This window comes from Trachinotus anak, unplaced genomic scaffold (assembly GCF_046630095.1).
Source record: "Trachinotus anak isolate AG129_WGS33_773 ecotype Australia unplaced genomic scaffold, CSIRO_AGI_Tana_v1 ptg000009l, whole genome shotgun sequence".
Lineage (NCBI taxonomy): Eukaryota > Metazoa > Chordata > Actinopteri > Carangiformes > Carangidae > Trachinotus > Trachinotus anak.
Window position 1 is genome coordinate 7,538,571 of NW_027273860.1, and position 23,127 is coordinate 7,561,697.

Genomic DNA, 23,127 nt, shown 5'->3' on the forward strand with positions numbered 1-23,127 from the left:
ATTGTGTGACACGTGTGATTATGCAATTTGTATAAATGTCATTGACTGAGGTATAATAACGTACATTCTCATTTTCTTTTCACTTATATACTGTTTTTATATTAAATACACAAGATTGCAGAAAGTGTTAATCATCTCTGTAGCAGCACTGGATTTGTTTTTATTTAAAACTGGTTCATATCTAATAAATACTTTTAATATTAATATTATTGCACATTAAATTACAGGGTATGACTGAAAATTGCATGCTGTTGTTTGCCAAACAAGTAGAAATTCCTGGTAGAAATGGCACGATTAAAGCAGGATACGCAATCAAACAGAATCTGTAAAAGAGAGAGGAGAACTGTTGTATTGAAATTGCAGGGCACAAGCTGAAGAGGGTGTAATCACCAGTGCAATAGTGTTGACACTGTGAGTTTCACAGATTACAGACTGCCCCTAACTCAGTGGTACAAAAAGCTGCCACAACTACATAGAAATATTTCATTACTGTATTATTTGGCTGTATTTTTTTTTACTGTTTTTAAACTAGCTTTAATCTCAAACACATGATGCTGACATTGTGGTTTCAAGCCAATAATAGAAAAGGTTTTCAAAATATACAGCAGCCTCAACCAGAAAGTGGGGTTGGAATGAAGAATAGCACATCCTGTTTTTACAAACTGGTATAGGCTAGGAAGAAAAGTGACAACATTACCTCTCTTCTCTCGTCGGAATAATGGCCCACTAAGTACAAATTTTACAATCCAAATTATCATCATTTTTCTTAAAGGTTGAAAAGTTAGGCAGAATTTAGGTTTTAATGGCAAACTTAATCTCTCCAGGGACACACTTTTAACATTTAATTTAGTTTAGGTGTTTGCAGGTATTTATTTTACAATGAGGAAGGTTTTAGTCTAAAATCAATGATGTTGTTTTTAGAAAAAGTCAACTCCATCACTTTAGTTCTGAATGACACAGACAATGGTCACAATTGGTGCAGAGATATTTTGACTTTTAGTCTCTGGTAGACCGTAGGTTAAGCTCCAGAAACACATTGGTATCTTTTATCATACACTTCCTGTCTGATGGATGCCTGTGTTTTTTTAAACTCCACTCCCATTTCTAGCACTGGTATTCTGCTAAATTCTATGTCTCATGTTGACATCATTAGGGTTATTTTCTGAGATGTGAAAAAGCTCCTCTGGGCGTAGGCGCAGGATGAACTGCCACTATGCACAAAAAATCTAGAAAAATTCCCTCCTTCCAAATCATCAATACAAAAGGCCTTGTGTATTTCAATATTTCATCCAATATAACCATAATGTAGCTTCAGTGGAGGGTTGGAACAAGCAGATGTAGTCTGTCAGACTCAGCCTTACTTTGACGCTACTTAAGAAACAATATTAAAAGTCAGAGCCTAATTCAGTTCAATGCAACTTTATTTATCCCTGCAAGAAGAATTGTACCACTCAGGTCGACAAATAGAAAGAGGTGCACAATTGGTATTAGCTAATTATATATGTATATATATATTAAATATATAATATGTGGTGTTATTTCCAACATAAAATCAATCAACCAATCACATTAATCATTAATAAAATCACTCACACACACTAGTGATATTGCCATAATTGTATTGTATCTATAAATGTAATATTCCTAAAGGCCAATATTAATAAAGCTACTTGTACTTGCAGCGGTGAGTACATTGCATCCCTGTGAAATCACGATGCCGTAAAGCTGTCCTTTCACGGCAGCCACACCCTGAAAGGTGAGACCTCCCCGAGCTGCAGATGTGCCCCGACAGCTGCAGCACCAGCCTTACGACCAGCAGAGGGCGGCAGAGCTCTGCGTCTGTGGCTGAAACTGGCACAAGCCGGGGACGCTCCTTTTTGTACGAGAGACCATCCTCCACTCGCCGGGTCGCTCTTCTCCTCCCGGTCTCACACTACCCTCTTTCTGTTTATTTCTTCATGCAGCCGGCTCCCCTCTGCCGCGGCCGTCTCGTCTCCCCCCTGCTGCCCTCGGATCGGCCGCACCGCACGGATCTGTGTCTGCATCTCCAGCTGTGTGGCTCCGGTCCCGCAAGGCAGGGTCGGCCATGTTGTTGTGTGGGGGTTGATGCAAGTTTAGTAGTAGGAAGTAGAGGCTACAAAGAGGTGGAATACTTTAGGATCTCACTTTTTTTTTTTTTTTTTTTGAAATCACTGTCATGCTGCTGCCGGATTCCTCCGCTCTGACCTCTCCGCTGTGAAAACAATGACTGACTGCTCCATCAGCTCCGCCATCCTTAAAGACTGTGACACTTGAGCTGCTTTGATTTAACTTCAGCACTAAATCTGACCACAGTTCCTTTGGTGGATGGATGAAGTGAGGATGAAGGCGGCTCGGTCCCGGTTGGAATAACTCGGATTTCTTTTTTTTTTTTTTTTTTTTCCCGGATCTGATTCAAGGGGGGTGGGGGCGGTTTGTGGGAGGAAAAAGGAGAAAACACCCGAGGAGGACGCGGATATTTGTGAAGGTAAAAGCACAAATTAAAGTGGTCTTTGTCAGAGCTGCAGGAGCAGATGAGGATGGGCCGAAACGCAGCAGCTGCTCGCCTGTCTGATCTGTCACCAACAAAGGAATGAAGCAGACTTATTGTGATGTAGACATATACCTGTCTGTAGGTTGTAGTTTGTACTGCGATTTTTCCTGCAAACCAGGAGCTACTGAGAATTAAATGAAATCATTTCTGTAAAGGTAAAAGACATCAGTGGATACAGAGCATGTGCTTAAAGTCTCAGTGGAATATGAGTGTAACCATATCGGATAGCAGATAAATACTTTAAAGTAGGACAAGGTCATTACTTTACAGTAAAATGCCATTAAATATGTTAAACAGATCATGAGAGATGGTTTAAGCATCATAAACATAGAGGTTAACTTGTCAGTGAAAGATTATGGTTGTAAAAGAAAAGGTTGAAAGTTAAAACGTCAGTAATAAAAGGATTTAATTGTTCTTCTATGGCATTTTTATAAATATTCTCAATTCTGTTTTGACCGATGTTAACAGAGGGTTTGCTCACTTATTGTTCTGATTAAAAGTCCAGCTGACCTCGATGAGACCCAGACACAAGAGGCACAAGTGCCACCTCAGCGTTTCAAATATCTAACCCTGTCTTTGACTCATGTTGATTCCGTTTATTCATGCTGTATCAGGCTGATGAAGAGGAGGAGGAGGAGGAGGTTCAGGCCCTTTTGGTGAGGCCGTCAGTTTGCACAGTCTGAATTTAAACTTACTGATTAAACGGCTGAGTCACAGTTTCTGTGTGTTCCTCACTCTGTGCCGTTGCTTTACTGTTCATCTACAGTAGTTCCACTAATCCGTTTCCACTTCCATTTCCACTTTTAGGGCAGGGACTGGGGAATTGTCCTCATTACCCACATAGTTTTATGAAGCCGACTCTCAGTAAACTCACCGACTGTCGCTCTTAAAGTGCATAGACTGATATGCCCTGTAAAAGATACAGCTTATCCCAAAGAGTTCTGCGCTTCATCTGGTCTGAAACTTCCGGTGAACTAGGCGTGAAGGAAGTTAAAGAGTAACACCAGCATTTTTAAGATATATGTCAGTAAAGTATAGTGTCAGTACGGACAGTGAAAGGGCAGGGACTTATTTATTGTGCATGCACATACAAGTTTCCTGCCTACATGGGCTTATAACACACCGAGAAATACAATTATAGTGTTGAAACATTTGTCAGTCATGAACGTAACTTATTGCATTACATTGCAAACAAAGAGCTTTGTCTCCTGTTCCAGTTTCTCCAAACAGAATCAGCTACACAGAAGGTTCCCTTCATGAAACACAGCTTGCTTCTAATCATCCAGAAGAACTCATCCCATAACATAACAAATCACACAACTCATAAGACTTGTGCGTGACTGCTTGTTCATATCGCTTATCACTACAAGCCTGTAGGTTATACACTTTATTTAAGCCTGACGGTGCAGTGCAGCATGCTATGGTTCAAAGAATACAGATGCACTGATCCAGTTTTCTTTCCCAGTAGCTCCACTAAGGATATCTGCTGACAAGCCGATACCATTGTTATCTTATTTACAAGAGGCACTCGTAACCTCCTCACAAACTGCTGTCAGAGACCCTTTGAGCAAGGCAGCAAACCCCTAACTGCTGAAGAGGCTCTCTAAACAGTGGTTTTCACCAAGAGGCTCTCAGATCGGAGCAGCTGTATGCTATACTCTTTTAAATTCACATTTTAGTGAATAGATTTTTCCAGAGAAAACAGCCCAATCCAGGCTACCGCACGGGGTTTACGGTCACTCTATTAGATGTTGACACTTCAAACACCCAGCCCAGTTACATGCTGACAAACAGATGATTGTAGACACACTGATTCCCAAAGTAGCTCATGTTTACCCAATACTCAGGTGCCAGTATTCAGGTATTCCCATAAGAGCTGTTATTCTAGAAAATGTGTGATGTCTGATGTCTGGCAGCACAATAACTGACACGAGTGCAACCACAAGCTGTTCAGTGAAGTTGAGTGTAGAGATTTCTTTTTACACAGGACCTTGTCAAATAAGTGAAATCATATTAACTCGAAAATTCTTGACAGCTTTCCCCTCAGGACTGAAGTATTGATGGTAAAGAGAGCTGTGGAGTTAGGCTGCTATACTTTGAATAACAATAGTCAAGCACTCATAGTCCGTGCGTTCATTTCCAAGGGGGATCTTCTCCCTGTATTTAGTATTTCTCAAATCAAACTCCTTTACAAGTCTTTCCTTGCCCTCAATTTGTTTTTAAGCCTCGGGATAAGTTCTTGCAACAGAACTCTACACCCAGCACAGTGTAAATCTCATTATGAACCATTTATTGATGTTCCTCTTGACGCTCTGAGGTTTTACATCCATATCATCACACAACATTTCTCCACGCCCCAGTTTTAACCCTTTGGCATCAGAGGAATGTGGTGGATGGTGGCGGGCAGCATCTGTTGCAGATCTGAAGCCCAGTAAAGCTCCAGAGACCCTCCCTGTCTGCAGCCGTGGCGTCAGCTGCTAACAGCTGTCCAACGAGACGCTGGGCAGGGTTTCACTCAGACCTCTGGCTGACGGATGGAGGAACTCCACCATCATACTTCCTCTCAGCTTGTCTGTCTGCCTCTCAGCCAGCCAAACGTCAACTTCATAAAAGTCTAGATCATCTAGACCACAGGGGAGTGGAGGCTGTTTGATCCCGTGAAATACTAAAAAGACTCAAATATATTTTAGAACCATTAGTTTAGTTCATTTATAATTCATGCTCTGCACTTTTAAAATGAGCCTTGCAGTCTCAAATCTAAAAAGGAAAAATCTGAAATACATGTTCAGTCAGTTATAGATAAGATGACACACAGTGTGTACTTCACTATCACATCTTGTACTGTAACTTTACCCATTTGATTCCATCAGTGTTTACATAAACTTTGTAATTTCTTAATGCTTTTGAGGCTGAAACCTAAAAAAATTAAGTTAATCTACAGGGTTTCACTTAATGATAGTTTTCATTATTGATTTATCTGTTGATTATTTAGTGTTGTCTAACCTAAGCAGCTAGTCTTCACATTTGAGGAGGTTTAATCAGTGAGATTTTAGCCATGTGGCTATAAGGGATGGTAATCAGTCTGTCAGGATCACTCCACCATTTTACTTGAGCACAATCCCCACAACCATTAGATGGATTGGCACAATATGTGCAGACATTCATGATTCCCAGAGGATGAAATCTCATTACTTATGTGATCCCCTAAGTTTTCCTCCAGCACGAACATGAGCTCAGCCCCAGCTGTAGCACTGTGTTTCATGCTAATTAGCAAAAACCTATAATGGTGAACGTGGTAAGCAATGTGCCTGTTAATCAACAGCAAGTTGATTTGTCCTTGCAGCCGCGCAGCAGCTTTGTCAACCTTAGCATGTTAGCATTCTGATGTTAGCACTTAGCTTGAACCACCACTGTGCCTAAATGCGGCACCATAGAATTGCTAGTATGTCATTATTGATTGAGCTGCCAATCGTTAACTGTTGATTAACCCTTCAAAAAATTGTTATTTTGTCCAACTAACGTCATTGAAAATGATAAAAGACAGGAAAATGTAGCATATCATCATATTTGAAATGCTGGAAACAGTAACTGATGAATCACAATTAAAATTGTTGTTAATAGATTTTCAATAGATCCACAGATTAGTCAACTAATTGTGTATTCTTTTGAATTGAGCATTAGTAAGACACAGTAAGACTGAAGTTATCTCCTGACCATCAGAGCTGTAAATGCAGATAGTACCTCCCTCAGATAATCCTGTAACTTTACTCATCCCAACTTTGTCTCTGCAGCCTTCTTTAAAATTCTGAAAGCACCCAAAGTTTTTCACTATTCTACTTATCAGAGAGCGAGAGGGAGAAAAAACTGGGCTCTCATCTGTCTTATCAGCATTTTGTGAAGCCTGTGTGGAATTCTCACTCTGTGGTCGGAGCGGGGGGAAGGAAACTGTAGGCAGGTCAGGTGATAAGAAGGGTGCAGGTTTGAATTATAAGTGTAACACAAGAAAATGAAAAGTGTTGATTTCATATCTGTAAGACACACAGAGAGGTGGTTTGAATGGCTGTAGTAAATGTTTTTTCTGCTACAGCTGATGGGGGAAGCTGATTCAGTGTGGTCTGCTTTTGGTTTAGCTCACACAGCTCTCTCCAAGCCTCTGTTAAACAGTTCATATAGGTATGCACTGGCTGAAATCAGGCTTATATGAGCCCACATAAATAAAGTTGACAAGTGAAAACTGAACAAAGACTCTAAAGCTTGTAGAAATGAGAGCATGAGAGGATGCCTCTGAAATAGTCCATGAAACTGCCTATGTTGTAGGCGAAAACAAGTAGGAACAACGGGTCAAGGGTCACAAGAAACCTCAGATGTTCATGGGGGACTTAGTCCCTCAGGGGAACATCTGGATCCTTCTCAGATGTCAACAAATACATTAGTTTTTTTGTTTATTGTGTATTTCATGTGATACTTGTGATGTAATAGCTGATCTCCTGAATGGAAGCTTTCATAATGCATAGGCTGATGTTTCAAAAAAGAAAATCCACTTATTTCAGTAGTTCAGTAAAGTAGAGCTGCAACAATTAGTCCATTCCTCAATCAGAAAATTAATATTTTATAATGTTTTATAATTCCTTTTTGTCATTTTTTGGGAAAAAGGCCAGGATTTCTTGTTTCCAGCTTCTCAAGTGTGAGAATTTGATGCTTTGTGTTATGCATAACAATAAACTGAAGATCTGTGTGTTTTGGACTGTTTGTCAGACAAAAATATGCCATTTGAAGGTGTCAACTTGGGCTGTGGGAAATTGTAACAGGCTTTTTTCTCTATTTCCTGATATGTTATGGACAAACAGATCAGTCAATTAGTCTAGAAAATAATCGTTAGTTTCAGCGTTAGTCAAAAGGCTGCCAAGTGCTCACATTAAAGCATAAAATTCCCTGTCCTAGTTTACTTGGTGTTAACCATAACTTTCCAGTTCAAAACAATTATAATCATTTTCCAAAACGTTGCTGTAGTTATTGTTTTTCAGGGACGCCACATGTGAGCAAGACCCTGAATCCCTACCAGCTATCGGTTCTACTGTAGCTTACGGGTTGATCTGACCTCACTGGAAGAGGAACATAAAACAAAGATAGAATCCAGTCTGTGGCACATAAAACGATAGAGATTGAAATTATTTCCAGGGTTTTTGTGTCCTGATCGCAAATACTTCTGCATTCATTTTTCATTTTTCTGTTGTTTAAAGAAAATGCTTCTGTCTGCATTGACTTGCATTGAAGTCTTACACATTCCTGCATGAATACATCTTTGTTTGCACGATTTCAAAGGATTTCACAGTCAAGACGCCTGAAAAAAGAGAAATATTTGCCTTCAGCTGTAATTATTTCAGTCTGTACCAAATCATGATGCTTTGATTGAAAAGTCAGGCTCGCTTTGTCCTCATTTTGTCTCTATCTGCTGCACTAAAACAATAGTTCCCTGTCTTTCCAAATCAGATAGTGGAAGGAGCTTCTGTATATACATGCGTTTGTATCTTCTGCGGGTGTGATGACATGTAAACTTCCTCCTTTCAACTCTTCACCTTCCTCTCTCATTGTTTCTTTATAATGAAGCACTAACTGGTGCAACTGGAAGTCCTCTTGTGTTTGCATGCGATGTGCTGTTGTAGGTCATGTTATCTTCCTCGGGGCAGTGGATGGGATGTTGTCAGCAATTAGAATAAGTTGCTATAAATAGCAGCAAGGCAGATTTTCCTTGTGGTGTCATGGCTCCGCTGTTGAGGAATGATCTTGTTTTGAGGCTTGGATATAAAAGCCAGTGAGACATTCTAGTATTTAAGATCCACTGCAGCACAGTCTGGCTGCACAGTTTTGGGATTATGTTACTTGTTATGTGATCTCTCGCGTGTGGAATTTTATTTATTTTATTTTTTTTCAGATATTTTCATTATGACTGCTTACCTTTTATGCCCTTAAATGCCATGCAACACACATTATTTTTTGTTGCATCATTTTTCAGGAATCAGGCCGTTGCATTCTCACTTTGGTGCTGTGATCTGATCTGTAGACATGGCCCGTGGTGTCATTATGTGGTGGCTGGCTGATTTAAGCGATATGGCACTGATAGACGGCTAGCTGAGCTGATTCAGAGGCTCCGGGAAAAGCCAGTCTGCATCGTGTCATCACAGCCAAGAGTCCTTAAGAGCCCTCTGACAGAGATCCCTCTGAGCTCTGAGAGTCTGCGCACTGTTTGTGCTTTTCACATGACAAATATTGAAGGTCATTACAGGCCAAAATGGCATGCGCTGTTGTAATCAGGGGTCAGCTGTGTTTCAGCTCCAGGCCCTGGTGGTCACTCCTGTTTTTTTGTGTTCTGCTATTATCCTCTTAGGTTAAATCCTTCAAGCTGGTAGAGCTGCCACTGTCTGCCTGGGTGCCCCCCTCCTTCTTTTATTCAACCAACCTGCTCTCTCTCTCTGTTTCTCTCCATATGCAGTAAATCTAAATCATTTTCTTCATGCACACACAGCCACTAGTGAGAATTTTATCTGCATTATTCTTTTCCACTGCCATTCTCTACTTATCACTCTGGATTTGACAGGATTCTGGAGATTTAGATATTGCATAATATCTGGGTATTAAAAGTAATGATTTGTCACAGGTAATACATATTTGATATTATTTATTCACAAGAGTTTTTTTCATTAATGCAGTAGAGTGCTGTTTTAGTTCAGCTATTAGTAAAGATGGTGGACCATATAGCCTATGTCTTTTTACTGTCAGTAGAAATATTGCAAGGGAGCAGGTGTGTCTGCTATGATGTAAAAAATGCTCTTTTTGTCTTGCTAATGCTTCCATCAACCCATAATAAGGTTGCTTCTAATGGTAACTTTAACTGGATGTTCATTTAATCTATAAAACTGCTTCCTTGTGCTGAAAAGAGGCGGCTTTTCTTTGTGAAGCTGTGACAAGGAAGTGATTTCACGCAGTAAACAACTGAATGACTAAACGTGTTGACTTTCAAATTTAGAGCATATCTTATAGGAAACAAAGCTAACAGTCTACAGCCATGGCCGCAGCTGTGTGAGGCTAAACTTTGGCACCGCGGTTGTTTGAGCTGAATGCTAACATGCTCACATTGAGCACATGCTCACATTGAAAATGCTAACGTGGATGTTTGGCAGGTATAATGTTTACCATGCTTACCATCTCCGCTTCACATGTTAGCATGCTAATATGTGCTTATATGCACTGAGCACAAACTACAGTTGACACTGATGACTCATGCATTTGGTCACAAATCAAAGTACTAAAATTTTGAACCAATAATGGTGCTAGATGAAAAGTTAGTGGATCACCAAAACTTATCACTAAGGGATCTTGAATATGTGTAGCTTAAAGAATTTCGGGCAATTTGTCCACAAGTTGTTGTCAGACCGGCATTGCCATCCCTGGAGCCACACCACTGACTGACGCATCTTGCCCTTAGTAAAACTTTAACTGAAAAATAAAAACTAAAAGTATTGTTTTTTTTTTTGTATAATTATTTGGGGGCATGTTTATGCCTTGCATAAGACTTAACTTGGTCAGTAATGAACTTGAAGTCTCTTTAGAAGGTCATATTTCTACACTGTACATGTAAGTATTTGTGTATTTGTGATGATTTTGGAAGAGTGATGTCACTTTATGAAACGCCTTGTGTCTCATTTTTGAAAGGGAAAATTGTCTCAGTTTAAAATACAAATATTCCCGGGACACTGACCAGTGGTTTATAGCGCGGTAAGTTCACTGCTGACCCGACGAGCCAGTCTCTCCTCTGTCTGATGATGAAATACAAGCCCGCCATCGTTGACTGAGCTACTGCGTGAAGCCCTCTGTTTTCCACGACACTAGTTTTGTTTCAATATTAAAGGAAAGGTTGGCTTGGAAACTGAAAGTCTTTTTTCCATGCCAACATTCTCAACATCTTGGCTCCAGATCCAACTTCGGAGATTAGATTTATTGGCGTGCTCTTTTAAAGCGATTTTTCAGCAATCTGTTTCATTCTGACACATCTCCAGTGACTAGCCACTCATAAAATGGTCCTGTGGAATACGACCAGTGCTCAGCACGAGCTGTAACCTGCAATTTAACCAGTAGTGCGCTTTTATTTGAGCAAAGTCTTCTGAATCTTTGGAAGGCTTCTGTGGTTTGTCCCCATTTTCTTGATTTCCTTGGCAGTTCAGCTGGAGAACTCGATGAACTCTCGATTACACCCCTCCCTCTCTGATGAGGAAAAAAATCCCTCCCACCTCCCAACATCAAGGCAACTGTTCCAACATCAATGAAAGATGTGTTACTGCTCCAGCAGATCCTCTTCTCTTTAACTGATGCATGATTGTAACCCTATAACTCAGTGAACTGCTTCCCAACTGTGCCGCAGTGCTGCTCAGCTGCACCAGGTTTCAGTCTGTTTCACACTTGACATCTTCTCTGCTCTGAATAAAAGCTTCTGTTTCACTTCAGTCCTGTATTGTCTTATTGTATTGTAATGTGTCAGCGCCAGTTATCCAAGACCAACTCCTCAAGCAGCCGCTGTTTTTAACGAATGAAACCGCTGTGATCTCCCTGAGCTCAGACTTCTTTACGAGCGTGTCTGATTGTCTCCACATTTTCCAGGCCCTCACCTCACAAAAGAATGCCCTGGTGACTCCGGCCAAATATTGTTAGAAGAAGGAATGACAATCACGCAGATGGAGACGCACCATTATTTTAAAGAATTTTAAGGTGGTCAGGTTGAGACGTGGGTGGCCCCTTACCCCATGCATATAGGAGCAAGACACCCGACATAAAAAAAAAAGACTACATCAGTGTTTGTAGTCATTTTGTGTGTTTTTCACTAACAATTTGCAGATGAACCAGAACTCTCAGACTCAGCTGGTTGTGTTTTTGTGTCTTTGTGGTAATTATGTACAGTATCTTTCCATTTTGAGTCTCTGCGTACTCATTTTGTATCTGTGGTTATATTTTGTCTGTGCAGTTGTCTGTGCAGTTTTGCATTTGTTTGTAGTTGCATTATGACTTGTTGGAGTTGTTTTGAGTCTCTTTGTAGTTTTGTGTCTCTTTGTGGTCATTTTGAAGAGGCTCTGGCCCAGAGGCCCCCTGACATCTTATGCCTGTGACTGTGAAATCTCTTGATGGAACAACAATGATGTAATATCACAACAATATAAACTGATAATCAGCTTTTTATTCGTGCGTCTTGCATTATCATACTTCATAACATACAGTTGAATCTACATGGCCACATTTGACTTGTGAGTAGCGGATTTAGCATTTACCCATATGTCCCAGTTAACACATGGCTTATAGTCTTAACGGCTGCAACAACAACAACAAAATGATTCACAGGATAATATCAGGTCATTCCATTTTCATTTCTTAACGCATGTTTCAGCTAAGATGTTGCTGTTGTTAATCTCGTGCTTCTCTTGGCTCGTCACTTTATTTTGCATCATAAAGGCAAAAGAGAAGCTGGAAGCTATTTTTATATTCTTCAATCTGCTGGTATTAAATTGAAGGCTTTGTGTTGTGTCTGTCCAGGAAGGGTGAGACGATGGGCTGCATTAAAAGCAAAGAGGACAAAGGTCCTACAATGAAGTATCAGCCAGAGAATTCCCTGGTGTCAGACCCCAACACTGCCGCCACCACGCCTCACATAGGCCACTACGGGCCGGATCCCACCCAGCTACAGCAGAATCAGCCTCCCTCATCCACATCTGCCTCTGGGGCTGCAAATTTTAACCACACCCTCACACCATTTGGTGGATCCTCATCTGCCATAACTCCCTTTGGAGGGATGTCGTCCTCCTTCTCTGGTCCTGTGTCTAACTCATTCTCGGGTGCTGTCTCAAGTGAGTAGTGTTTTATTTTAAGATATTAATGGTCTTTATGGAGAGGATTACCCTCTGAAAGTCACACTTAAAGAACGTGAGTGTTTTTTAATGTTTTAGAATATTTGCCTTACTGCTTTTTGAATGTACTTTTCTTATCTTCCAGGCAACCACTCTTAATATTTCTATTCTTCAATCTGCTGTCTGTGATAGTATTATTATTATTAAGTTGTGGAGACTTGGGTTATTGACCGTAGAGTTGAATTTTTATGCCTCTGCACCAACAACAGCTGTGGCCTTGCGTTTTCAGGTTGCATTAAAGGAAACTGAAAGATGAACTGATTAGATTTTGGTGGCTAAAGGGTTAAAGGTCAAAGGTCAAGGTCACTGTGACCTCACAGAGCACAGTTTTTACCTTTTGAATGTGATTTCTCAATAACGCCCAAATGTTCACTTGGACTCAAAGATTAAAATTGGGGGGTCAAAGGTCACAGTGACCACACAAAAATATATTTGGGCCATGACTCAAGAATTCATACACTAATCAACTGCAGCTGGAGGCGTACAAACCGTGAGGCAGTAATTCAAGTTTATTGTTGTGGTGAAATGAATGGAAATCAAAGGCTGGAAATTCACATTTAAAAGAATAAATCACTTCAGTTTGCTGGGGCAATTGTCAACAACAGTAAATTAAAGTATAAATGTTTTGTATTACAGAAAACAGTAAATGGACTTCAACATGCAAACATACTAAACACTGATCTTAGCTTGATCAGTATGGTAATCCGACATGTCGATGTCACGGCTAATGCCATAGCCATTGTTATTTAAACCAGCTCTTCCTTATTAGATTCAGCGCAGCTTCTGCTATCAACTGTGATCACTCCAAACGCGTCTGAGCATCTTACAACAACCCTGAGAGCAAAGAGATGAGATTGAGATTGAACCCTCCTGTTTAGGTGGGATTTAGGTTGTAATCATCCTCCATGTTGGATTATCTGCTCTCAGAGGGGGGTGAAGGTGGCATTGGTATTTGCTTTCTGCAGGAGATAATGGGATTACTATTGACAGCATTGTTGTCAGTGGTTGGGATATGAATGTCATCTGTCCGGGTGAGTGGCTGCACAGTAGGCAGAATGGGCACGGGACAGAAAGGTGAGTTGACTTCCACTATAATTTACTGAAGTATGTATTGTAATATTTCATTTGAGTGCTTGGGATCTAGATAATGACAGGGAGACAATCTTATCAAAAACTGGTTGATATACTGTGTATATACGGGGGCATTGCTTGTCTTCACAGTTATATTTTCATGCAGGAGAAGTACTCAAGCTATAAAATGACAAGCCAAAGAAAATCAATACGGTCAGAGCTCTCAGACCCTGGCGAGACAGATTTATCACCTTAAATTGGTCTTTAATCAGTCACACACAAACAGACCTGCTGCTTCCTGACTTGTTCCCTCTACACCACCATAATGTCCTGTCCCTGCATCACTGTCTGCTACTGTGTGTACAGTTATCTATTATTTTGTGGGTCTGTTCTTGTGTTTGTAGGTGGTGTTACATTCTTTGTGGCCTTGTATGACTACGAAGCCAGAACATCAGATGATCTCACGTTTAAAAAGGGAGATCGCTTCCAGATTATCAACAATACGTAAGAACCTCTCTAGTTTCTCTCTCAGTTTAAGGGACATTTATTTTATTATGTTTCCACACAAGCAGCGCGGTGATTACGAGATGATGTTCTTTTGAGCGATAATGCTCAGCTGCACCTGTTCAGTGTCTGTCTGCCTTCATGAATGAGTTAGATTGCTACTTGTTTCCCGATGCTGCACAGCACTGCTGGGGACCTTTGCTCTGGCAGAGATGTCGCCTGAGGTTATGGCATTATAATGTAAAGTAGATGTAGATAGTAGAAACATATTTTAAAGACATTTCAACGTTTTTTTTTTTTAAACAAATCTGGAGATTTTTGCAAAACAAAAAAGCTGAGGATGAAACAAAAAGATTTGAAATATAACAGGTTTACAGGTCAAATGTTTTCCATAAGCCACAGAGGTGTATAATGTGTGTATGCTTTTATACAAGGCAGACTTTTAAATTATTAACCGTTTTTATTCCTGGGATCACTCATAGCAGGATATTTAAGTACCTGTCCTTGGTCAAATGTTATATGAACAAACCATTCGTCTCATCTCTCCTGTGTCATTGTCCTCCTGCAGAGAAGGAGACTGGTGGGAGGCTCGCTCCATCAACACAGGGAAGAAAGGCTACATCCCAAGCAATTATGTGGCCCCTGCTGACTCCATCCAGGCTGAAGAGTAAGGCCTTGTTGCTGCCTCTAACCTTATTACTCCATTTACGGCAACTGCACCAGGGCACTAATGGCACTAGCATGATTTCATCTCACATGGCTTGCATCAAAGCACACATGTCTAACATTAACAGCTTCACAAACCTGGAAGAAGCATCATAATGTGATTTTGATGTTCTATGCCAGGACATGTAGTTAATATCTTAATGATTTTCAATAGTAGGCTTCTTGATCTGCAGCTGCCTTTCTTTCATGTGTTTTTGCAGGTGGTATTTTGGTAAAATGGGCCGCAAAGACGCTGAGAGGTTGCTGCTGAATACAGGGAACCATCGAGGAACTTTCTTGGTGCGAGAAAGTGAAACTACTAAAGGTGATGATGGCTTCTTTATAAAGTTGTTTTCTGTCAGTTTCTGGATGTTAGCCTGCAAGCAGTTTAATGCTTGGATGGACGCAAAGCTGAGCACCAGCAGCACTGTGAGCCTGTACTGAAGCACAACAGGGCTTTGAGCAAATGTCTGCATGCTAACATGCTCACAGTGACTATGCTAACTTGCTGATGTTAGCAGGTATAATGTTGACCATGTTCACCATCTTAAGTTCGGTGCGTTAGCATGCTAATGATCGGAGCTGAACACAAAGTACAGCTGAGTTCATGGGAAAGTCATTTGTTTAAAAATATAGAAAAATTAAAATTTTGACTGGAAAATGGCGCTAGAAAAAATATTCTGCGATCAATGATGTTTTTAAAAATCATTCTGAGGAATTTCCCCAGCATCCAGTTTTTGGGAATATTTCAGTGACTATCAGTGGTGAACCAGCCAACCAACACTTACATGTTCTACACTGTCTTTTTGGAGCATTTAAAGCCATAGAAAAAACTTCTCTGAAAGAAAGAGCTTTCTATGTTTGAAATGTAATATAATTAAAAGAAAACTGTGAATTTATACTGCTACAATCATCCCACTTTGCCACTCTTTTTGCACCACAAAGTCAAATCATTAACACACAGATGGATAAAGGACGTTTCTTTTGCCACTTCTAGGCGCTTATTCTCTCTCCATCCGAGACTGGGATGAAGCCAAAGGAGACAATGTGAAACACTACAAGATCCGCAAGCTTGACAACGGGGGATACTATATCACTACACGAGCGCAGTTTGATACATTACAGAAGCTTGTCAAACACTATACAGGTATGTGGTGGACAAAGCTTCCCACTCAGTCTGTTTTTCTCTCTCCTCTCATTCATTATTCATCACAATCTTTCATCACACCTCCAGGAATTATCCTGAAAATTACTCTCAGTCACACCCGCTGCTCTGTGCCACCACGCAGTTTGCTGTGCTACCTACAATGGGCCCCAGAGTGTTACCAAGGGAGATGAATAGCCCTTAATTTTAATAACAATTGATGGTGCGTTTATGATTTTGAGCCTCCCACCTTGTCTTCAGCCTGAGGAGGTTGAGGTTCAGTCGCTACGAAGCCACTTTATTTCAGAGTGACTCTGGAGAGGGTTTTGGTCTGTTAAAATGCAGCTTAATCTCATTTATATTTCATCACAGTTAGCATAAGAGCGTCTAAATTCATCAACATCAAATGGAATGAATCGATGCATGAAAAAGACCTGCTTTAAAACGCTGTATTGAGCTGGTTCAAAGACTCGTGGGTGTGTGTGGCACTGGTGGGTGTAATGTAGCGTTATGATCTCTGTGTCTCACTTTATCGCAGAGCATGCCGACGGGCTATGCCACAGGCTGACCACAGTTTGCCCCACGGTCAAGCCTCAGACCCAGGGGCTCGCTAAAGATGCCTGGGAGATCCCACGGGAGTCCCTGCGACTGGAGCTCAAACTGGGCCAGGGCTGCTTTGGAGAGGTCTGGATGGGTAAGAGCAAGACAGACAAGTCACACAGGAACATGTTGAGAAAATGCTTTCTGGCATCATAGACTTGTTTATTATTCATTGGTAATAATCTAGACCGGGACATACAAAATCCGCCCAGACTTATGTAGGAAATGCAGACACGATGTGCATAAATCAAACACACACAAACACTCCGAAGCCTATATTTATTGTGTCTATTTTAGTCCAAACTTATCCACTTCCTGCAGTAGCTTCCTCTGTTTGTTGTATCCTCTTTATCTCCAGAGATCAACTCAGTCAGGAGGACAGCTCCAGCCAAATTTATGTGTTCCTGGTTGAACTGCGAGCTTGTATCTGCTCATCCCAGGGATATTTTTGCAAGGAGTGCACGCATGACAGCACATGTCTGGGCAATTACAAGAGCTAATTAATGATATTGTCTTGCTCCCAGCCCATTAACAACACTGATTACCCCTGTGGCCTATGGGCTTCTCTCTCCCTGTCTTTGTCTCTGCAGGCACGTGGAATGGCACCACCAAGGTGGCCATAAAGACGCTGAAGCCAGGAACCATGTCGCCTGAGGCTTTCCTCCAAGAGGCTCAGATCATGAAGAAGCTCAGACACGACAAACTGGTGCCTCTCTACGCAGTGGTGTCTGAGGAACCCATCTACATTGTCACAGAATACATGGCTAAAGGTGATACCTGAGAAACATACCCTAAAAAAAACCCACTAAAAAGCAGCAGAGTGGCATATTTGATCAGCGGTTAAACTGATTTTCTTCAGCCCTGGAGAATAACAAAACTCAGCTGTTTCCTGTTACATGACACAGATGAGGTCTATTTTTAAAGAAAACCTAAACAACATCAAGCCTGAGCCCATAGACCTTCCAGGCACGAAACTGATCACGCAGCCTTGGTTTTTCAGGCGCAGCAGTGATGTGAGATATATGCACGCTCATTTCCTTAAAGGAAAAATGTAAATTTTATGGACGTTTTAATTAATACGCAGTACAGATTGAAAGTCCTTGAAAGTCCCTTGTGGTTCCTCAGGGTCTGAAACTGGGATGTTTAATTGAAAACTGCAGTAGTTTTGTGGGAGGCTTTCATAGCTTCAGCTGCAATGCGTTTTTTTTTTTCAGGGTTTTATGAGTAATTAGATTTATGTGTGTAAATGTTAACTCTATGACATATGCCTCTGTGTGTGTGTGTGTGTGTGTGTGTGTGTGTGTGTGTGTGTGTGTGTGTGTGTGTGTGTGTGTGAATGCGTGTCTAAGTGCCTGCAGTTTGTTGATTTACAGTGTGTTGTGATCTCATAGAGCAACTGCTTTAGTATTTTCCACAGTGCCTCTACTCCTCATGCAATATTTCCTCTGATAGACATTAAATGAGAAATATTGACTAGATATCACTATGAATCACATACCAAATTACAGTCACGCTTAATGTAATATTCAGTTTAATTCAAGGGATCTAGGGCTTAATTAAAATATTTAACATGTCATATAGCAGTGTATTGGTATGCAGCTCACTCACAGTCCCTTCAGCTGCACCTACAGTGTATCATGGCTGCACTTTATGACCACTCACTTCTGCTGTTTTTATAGGAAGCTTGCTTGACTTTCTCAAAGAAGGTGATGGCAAATTCTTGAAGCTTGTCTTGCTGGTGGACATGGCTGCCAAGGTGAGGTGACACGAGTGCAGAATTTGTGTCAGTGAATCATAATGTTGACTTTAGAGATCTATTTTAGGCCTCAGATTTTAAAAAAGGAACAACAGCCCCAGGTAAACATGTCTCCCTCTCCCAGATTTGGCACACTTTGCTTTTGTTCTTTCACTTTTACTCTTCTTTTTATGTCTGACAAAGGGCTTGATGTTCGGGGTGTAAGAAGCTAAAAATGATTTACTGAAGCGGCAGTCGTGAAACGCTGTCTAATTCTTTGTTTTTAGATCGCTGACGGCATGGCCTTCATCGAGAGGATGAACTATATCCACAGAGACCTGCGTGCTGCCAATATCCTTGTGGGTGACAACCTGGTGTGCAAAATCGCCGACTTCGGTCTGGCCAGGTTGATAGAGGACAATGAGTACACAGCCAGGCAAGGTTGGTGTATTCACACTCACACATAAACACACACACACAGACATAGGCAGTCTGAGTCACAGGTGAATGAGGTGTCAAGGTAGAAATGGATAGAGCAGCGATCTCACAGCTACGACGACTCCCTGTTGTCTCCTATCATGGTGTGTTAGGCTAATGGTGGAAACCAGATGCTCCTGTTGCCTCTGATTAGTTGTGCTTTTCACGCGCTGAGAGAAATCATCTCTGCTTTGTCTGCTGCTGAAAGGGCTGCATCACCAAATTACTAAAAAAAAAATGTTTTCTCACTCGCTGGTATCTCTCTGGTATTCTGGTATTATGTGTCCACATTTTGAGATTTTTGTCTTTGACATTTCTTCGTCCAACCAACTGCAATGGAGGTTTGGTTCAGGTTCAATAAAGGTTCAAGTCCACTGTCTGCTTATAAGATTTTTTACTGGAAGCAACTGTGAAACTGAGAAAACAGTGCTTGACAACACATGAATTATCAGATGAAATAAACAAGCGTTAGACCAAAGGCAGGCTATTGTAACCAGAGCTACGCTAATGGCTGTGCTACATAGGCACTGTGGCGATTAAGCTAAATGCCAACATCAGTATGCTAACTGGTTTTGTTTACAATGACAATGCTAACATGCTGACGTTGAAGAATGTCTCTCCATGTTAGCTTGGCTTGTTAGCATGCTAACATTTTCCAATTAGCAATGAAGCACAGCTGAGGCTGATGGGAATGTCATTAGTTCAGCATGCATTTGGTCATAAACCAAAGTTTTGGACAAATTACAATTTTGACCCAATGATGGTGCTAGATGAGAAGTCAGGAGATGAGCTGTCTAATAGACCTTGTTCGCCGCAGGAAAAGCACATGCAGGTGAAGAAAATTGACTCAGTTAAATCAAGTGTCCAAGTGAACTGTTAATGTTATCAGTTACATCTGTGCCTGCTTGCCTGCATTATAGGAAAGTGAGAAAACTTTGTTTTTTTCCATATTTTGAGAGAATCAGCTCTTTAAACACAAGCACCTTGACATGGCTCTTTATACTTACTTATCATGTATTCATAACACTGACAGAGACTATTTAACTTGTTTGAATAATGCTCACTACAGCCACAAGTGACAATTAATGGATAAGAGTAAATGTTAAAATGTGGTGTCATTAAGAGTCTCAAATATCAGAAAGTCAGAAAAATAACTCAGTTCCCAGTTAAATTGCAATATTTATCTAAAGTGTGCAAACATCAGCTAACATTAGCCACTGAAAGCTAGTCCTCATATAAGACCAAGTAAGGCTGTGTCACAAAAACCTCTGAGTGAATTAAGCTTAGCAAAGATATGTTTTATTACTCATTGATTCAACTTTTGGAAGAGAAAGGATGTTTTTTGTCAGCAAGTTGCAGTCTCTTTGAGATATTAAGACTTTTCTGTGAAGTGCATTGACGTGTCTGCACGAACCACAATGATGGAATCAACAGGGAAAGAAAACTGGTCTTCATGATGTAATTGTGGGTCACTGTGGTTTCCTGTAAATTAAGCCAGAAATGAACACATACGCCCTCTAGTGGGATCACCTGACCCCCCTTTCCCTCTCCTCTCGTCCTCCGTCACACTCAGGAGCCAAATTTCCTATTAAATGGACGGCCCCAGAGGCTGCACTGTACGGCCGCTTCACCATCAAGTCAGACGTCTGGTCCTTCGGGATCTTACTCACCGAGCTTGTCACCAAAGGCAGAGTGCCCTACCCAGGTAACTGCGCACACACACACACACACACACACACACACACACACACACACACAATGATGTATATGCCAGATGTGGAAGAAAAAAATCACGATGTTGGAGGGTGGTGAGTCATGGCCGTAGTTTTCAGCTTTCAGTCTGTCAGTGGACGTCAAGTCAGAGGATGAAGTAAAGCTGCCTGTCTGACATTGTCTGTGCTGGTTGTTTATGCCTCTGCAGGGGTAACACTGACATCTACACACACATTGATACCTTCACACACACACACACACACACACACACACACACACACACACACACATATTTGGGATTAGATGAGACCATCTGGTGGAGAACGATCAGGAGATTGAACACCACTCTTGTTTATAACCATCTGCCAGACTGGTACTGCCCTGGGGAGCGGCGCCCACAGTGTTCTGCACTACTTTCACACAGCTCAACTTTATATCTGACGTAGTGCTGAAAAGATCATTAGATTAGTCCACCGACAGCAAATAAGACAAAACAAATTTGATAGTTGATTAAAGGAATAAGGAAATTAGTGTAAGGGCTGATAACAGGGGGAAACAGTTAGCCTGGCTCCATCCAAAAGTAACAAGCACCTCAAATGCTCAATAATTTGCACATTATATTTTGTTTGATAAATCAGCAGATTTAACAAACGTGATACAACATGTTACATGTAAATTTGTGCTGCACCACTGGACAGAGCCAGGCAAACTGCTAAGCTAAGCTAATCATCTCCTGCCTGTAGCTTCATATTTAGTGTAGAAACATGAGAGTGGTATTAATCTTTTCATCTAACTCTCAGAAAAAATGCTAATAAATAATTTATTAAGAAACAAAAAATTAATAATGATAAGTATAAATATATATATTTTTTTTAATTTGCAGGTTTGAGCCTCTCAAAAGTGAGAATTTTCCACTTTTCTCATTATATCATTGTAAACTGGACTGTTGATCAGAGAAATTCTGCAGTCTGAATATAGAAGATATCGTGATGGGTATTTTCTTTCATGTTATATACTAAAAAATCATTCTGAGATAAATTAATAAAGAAAATTATCATTAATTTCAGCCATAATGTGATCTTTTGCACGATCCTAGCTACTTCCTGTTAGTGATGATTTTAGCGATGCAGTCTGGACAACAAGTTTCCTTCTCTCATCACATCATTTCTTCTTTTTTGATGACCTAAGCCTGAAAACACTGTGTGTGTTCAAAGGTTAACACTAACAGCCACTTCCACCTCTGTCCCGTCTCCTCCTCCTCCTCCTCAGGTATGGTGAACCGGGAGGTGCTGGAACAGGTGGAGCGAGGCTACCGTATGCCCTGCCCCCAGGGGTGCCCGGAGTCCCTGCACGAGATGATGAAGCTCTGCTGGAAGAAGGAGCCAGACGAGAGGCCCACTTTCGAGTACCTCCAGTCTTTCCTGGAGGACTATTTCACCGCCACCGAGCCACAGTATCAGCCTGGAGAGAACCTATAGCCTGTCTCCACGAGGAGACTGGACGGTCGACTAGAAAACAGGATGATCAGTCGCATGAACCACTACTTGCTCCGCTTTCTCCTTATTCTTGGTTCTGCGTCATGTCCTCCAACGTTTTGTTGTGTTTTCAATTTTTTTTTTGGTTTTCATTCATGGTACTACACAAGTCTTAGCTGTGTGAATTTTTGATTTCTCATGTGGATTTAATCATCATGTACAAAATGACAGACTGTGGATATTCATTTCAGCTGTGTTTTGCATAGACAGCTCATGAACACAGCACTGTGTTGCTGTGAAATAAGCTCTGATAAAGCCTCACAAAAGAAGCAGGTATTATTGAGAGCAGCAGGCCTTTAGTGTGGAGAGCTCACTCTCCGTGTTTCGCTAAATCATAGTCTTTGTGGTAGATTAGTAAATTATGCATCAAAGTGATTAATTATTGATGGAGATAATATGCTAAACTAATAGGGAGAAGCTCTCAGGGTGTTGATGGTCATTATCACAGTCCATTTGACTGATTATTTAAAAGCAGATCACCCAGTTTATTTACATTTTATCAGTTACAGTGCGATTTTTTATTTGTTATAAATGTGTGACTAGAGGAAGACTGACAGCGTCTTATTCCTCTTTGCTTTTCAATTTCCCTTTAAGAATTTATTATTTCAAGAATTTATTCATATCACGTGGACCTGGTTTTATAGCTTCATTTGAAGTCTTTCCTCACTGTCCATCAATGTCCAGAAATCTCTGATAAGACCTTTTTTTTTTATAACAGTTGGTTGTATAATCTCACTGTGATGACTACAGAGACATGCTTACATAAAATCTGTCTGTAAAATGTGTCACCGGGTTTGGTTTTACAGCAAAACAGTTAAACAATGATGAAACTCGTAGACGTGTGGCCTCTTGCCAAGCTGGAATGACACTACACATATGAAACTGCTGCCAACCAAGCCTGCAGGAGGATTTTACCGGCTACAGGCTGAAGACGGAGAACATGAAAGAAGCCTCCACAAAAGTTGGACACGACCATGTTGTCCTCTGAAACGTGACTGCTGAAGAAATCGTGGACCCTCATGCTCCTGTATCCGAGGTGGCTCTGCAAAAAGCATTTGTACAGCAGTGATGACAGTTTTTTCTTTGCATTTTGTTCCTGTATGGACTCATCAGGACATTATTAT

The 23,127-nt window shown here is 40.9% G+C and overlaps 1 protein-coding gene across 1 annotated transcript; it reads left to right on the forward strand.

Annotated features, from left to right (window-relative positions):
* The first annotated feature begins 1,861 nt into the window (after positions 1-1,861).
* Positions 1,862-22,933, forward strand: LOC139625191 (tyrosine-protein kinase yes-like). Its single transcript, XM_071484941.1, has 12 exons — positions 1,862-2,506; positions 12,149-12,459; positions 13,995-14,094; positions 14,663-14,761; positions 15,021-15,124; positions 15,797-15,946; positions 16,482-16,637; positions 17,134-17,313; positions 18,223-18,299; positions 18,566-18,719; positions 20,329-20,460; positions 21,738-22,933. Exons 2-12 carry the CDS (start codon positions 12,162-12,164, stop codon positions 21,944-21,946), a joined length of 1,659 nt encoding a protein of 552 aa, XP_071341042.1. The 5' UTR covers positions 1,862-2,506; positions 12,149-12,161; the 3' UTR covers positions 21,947-22,933.
* The last annotated feature ends 194 nt before the right edge of the window (positions 22,934-23,127 follow it).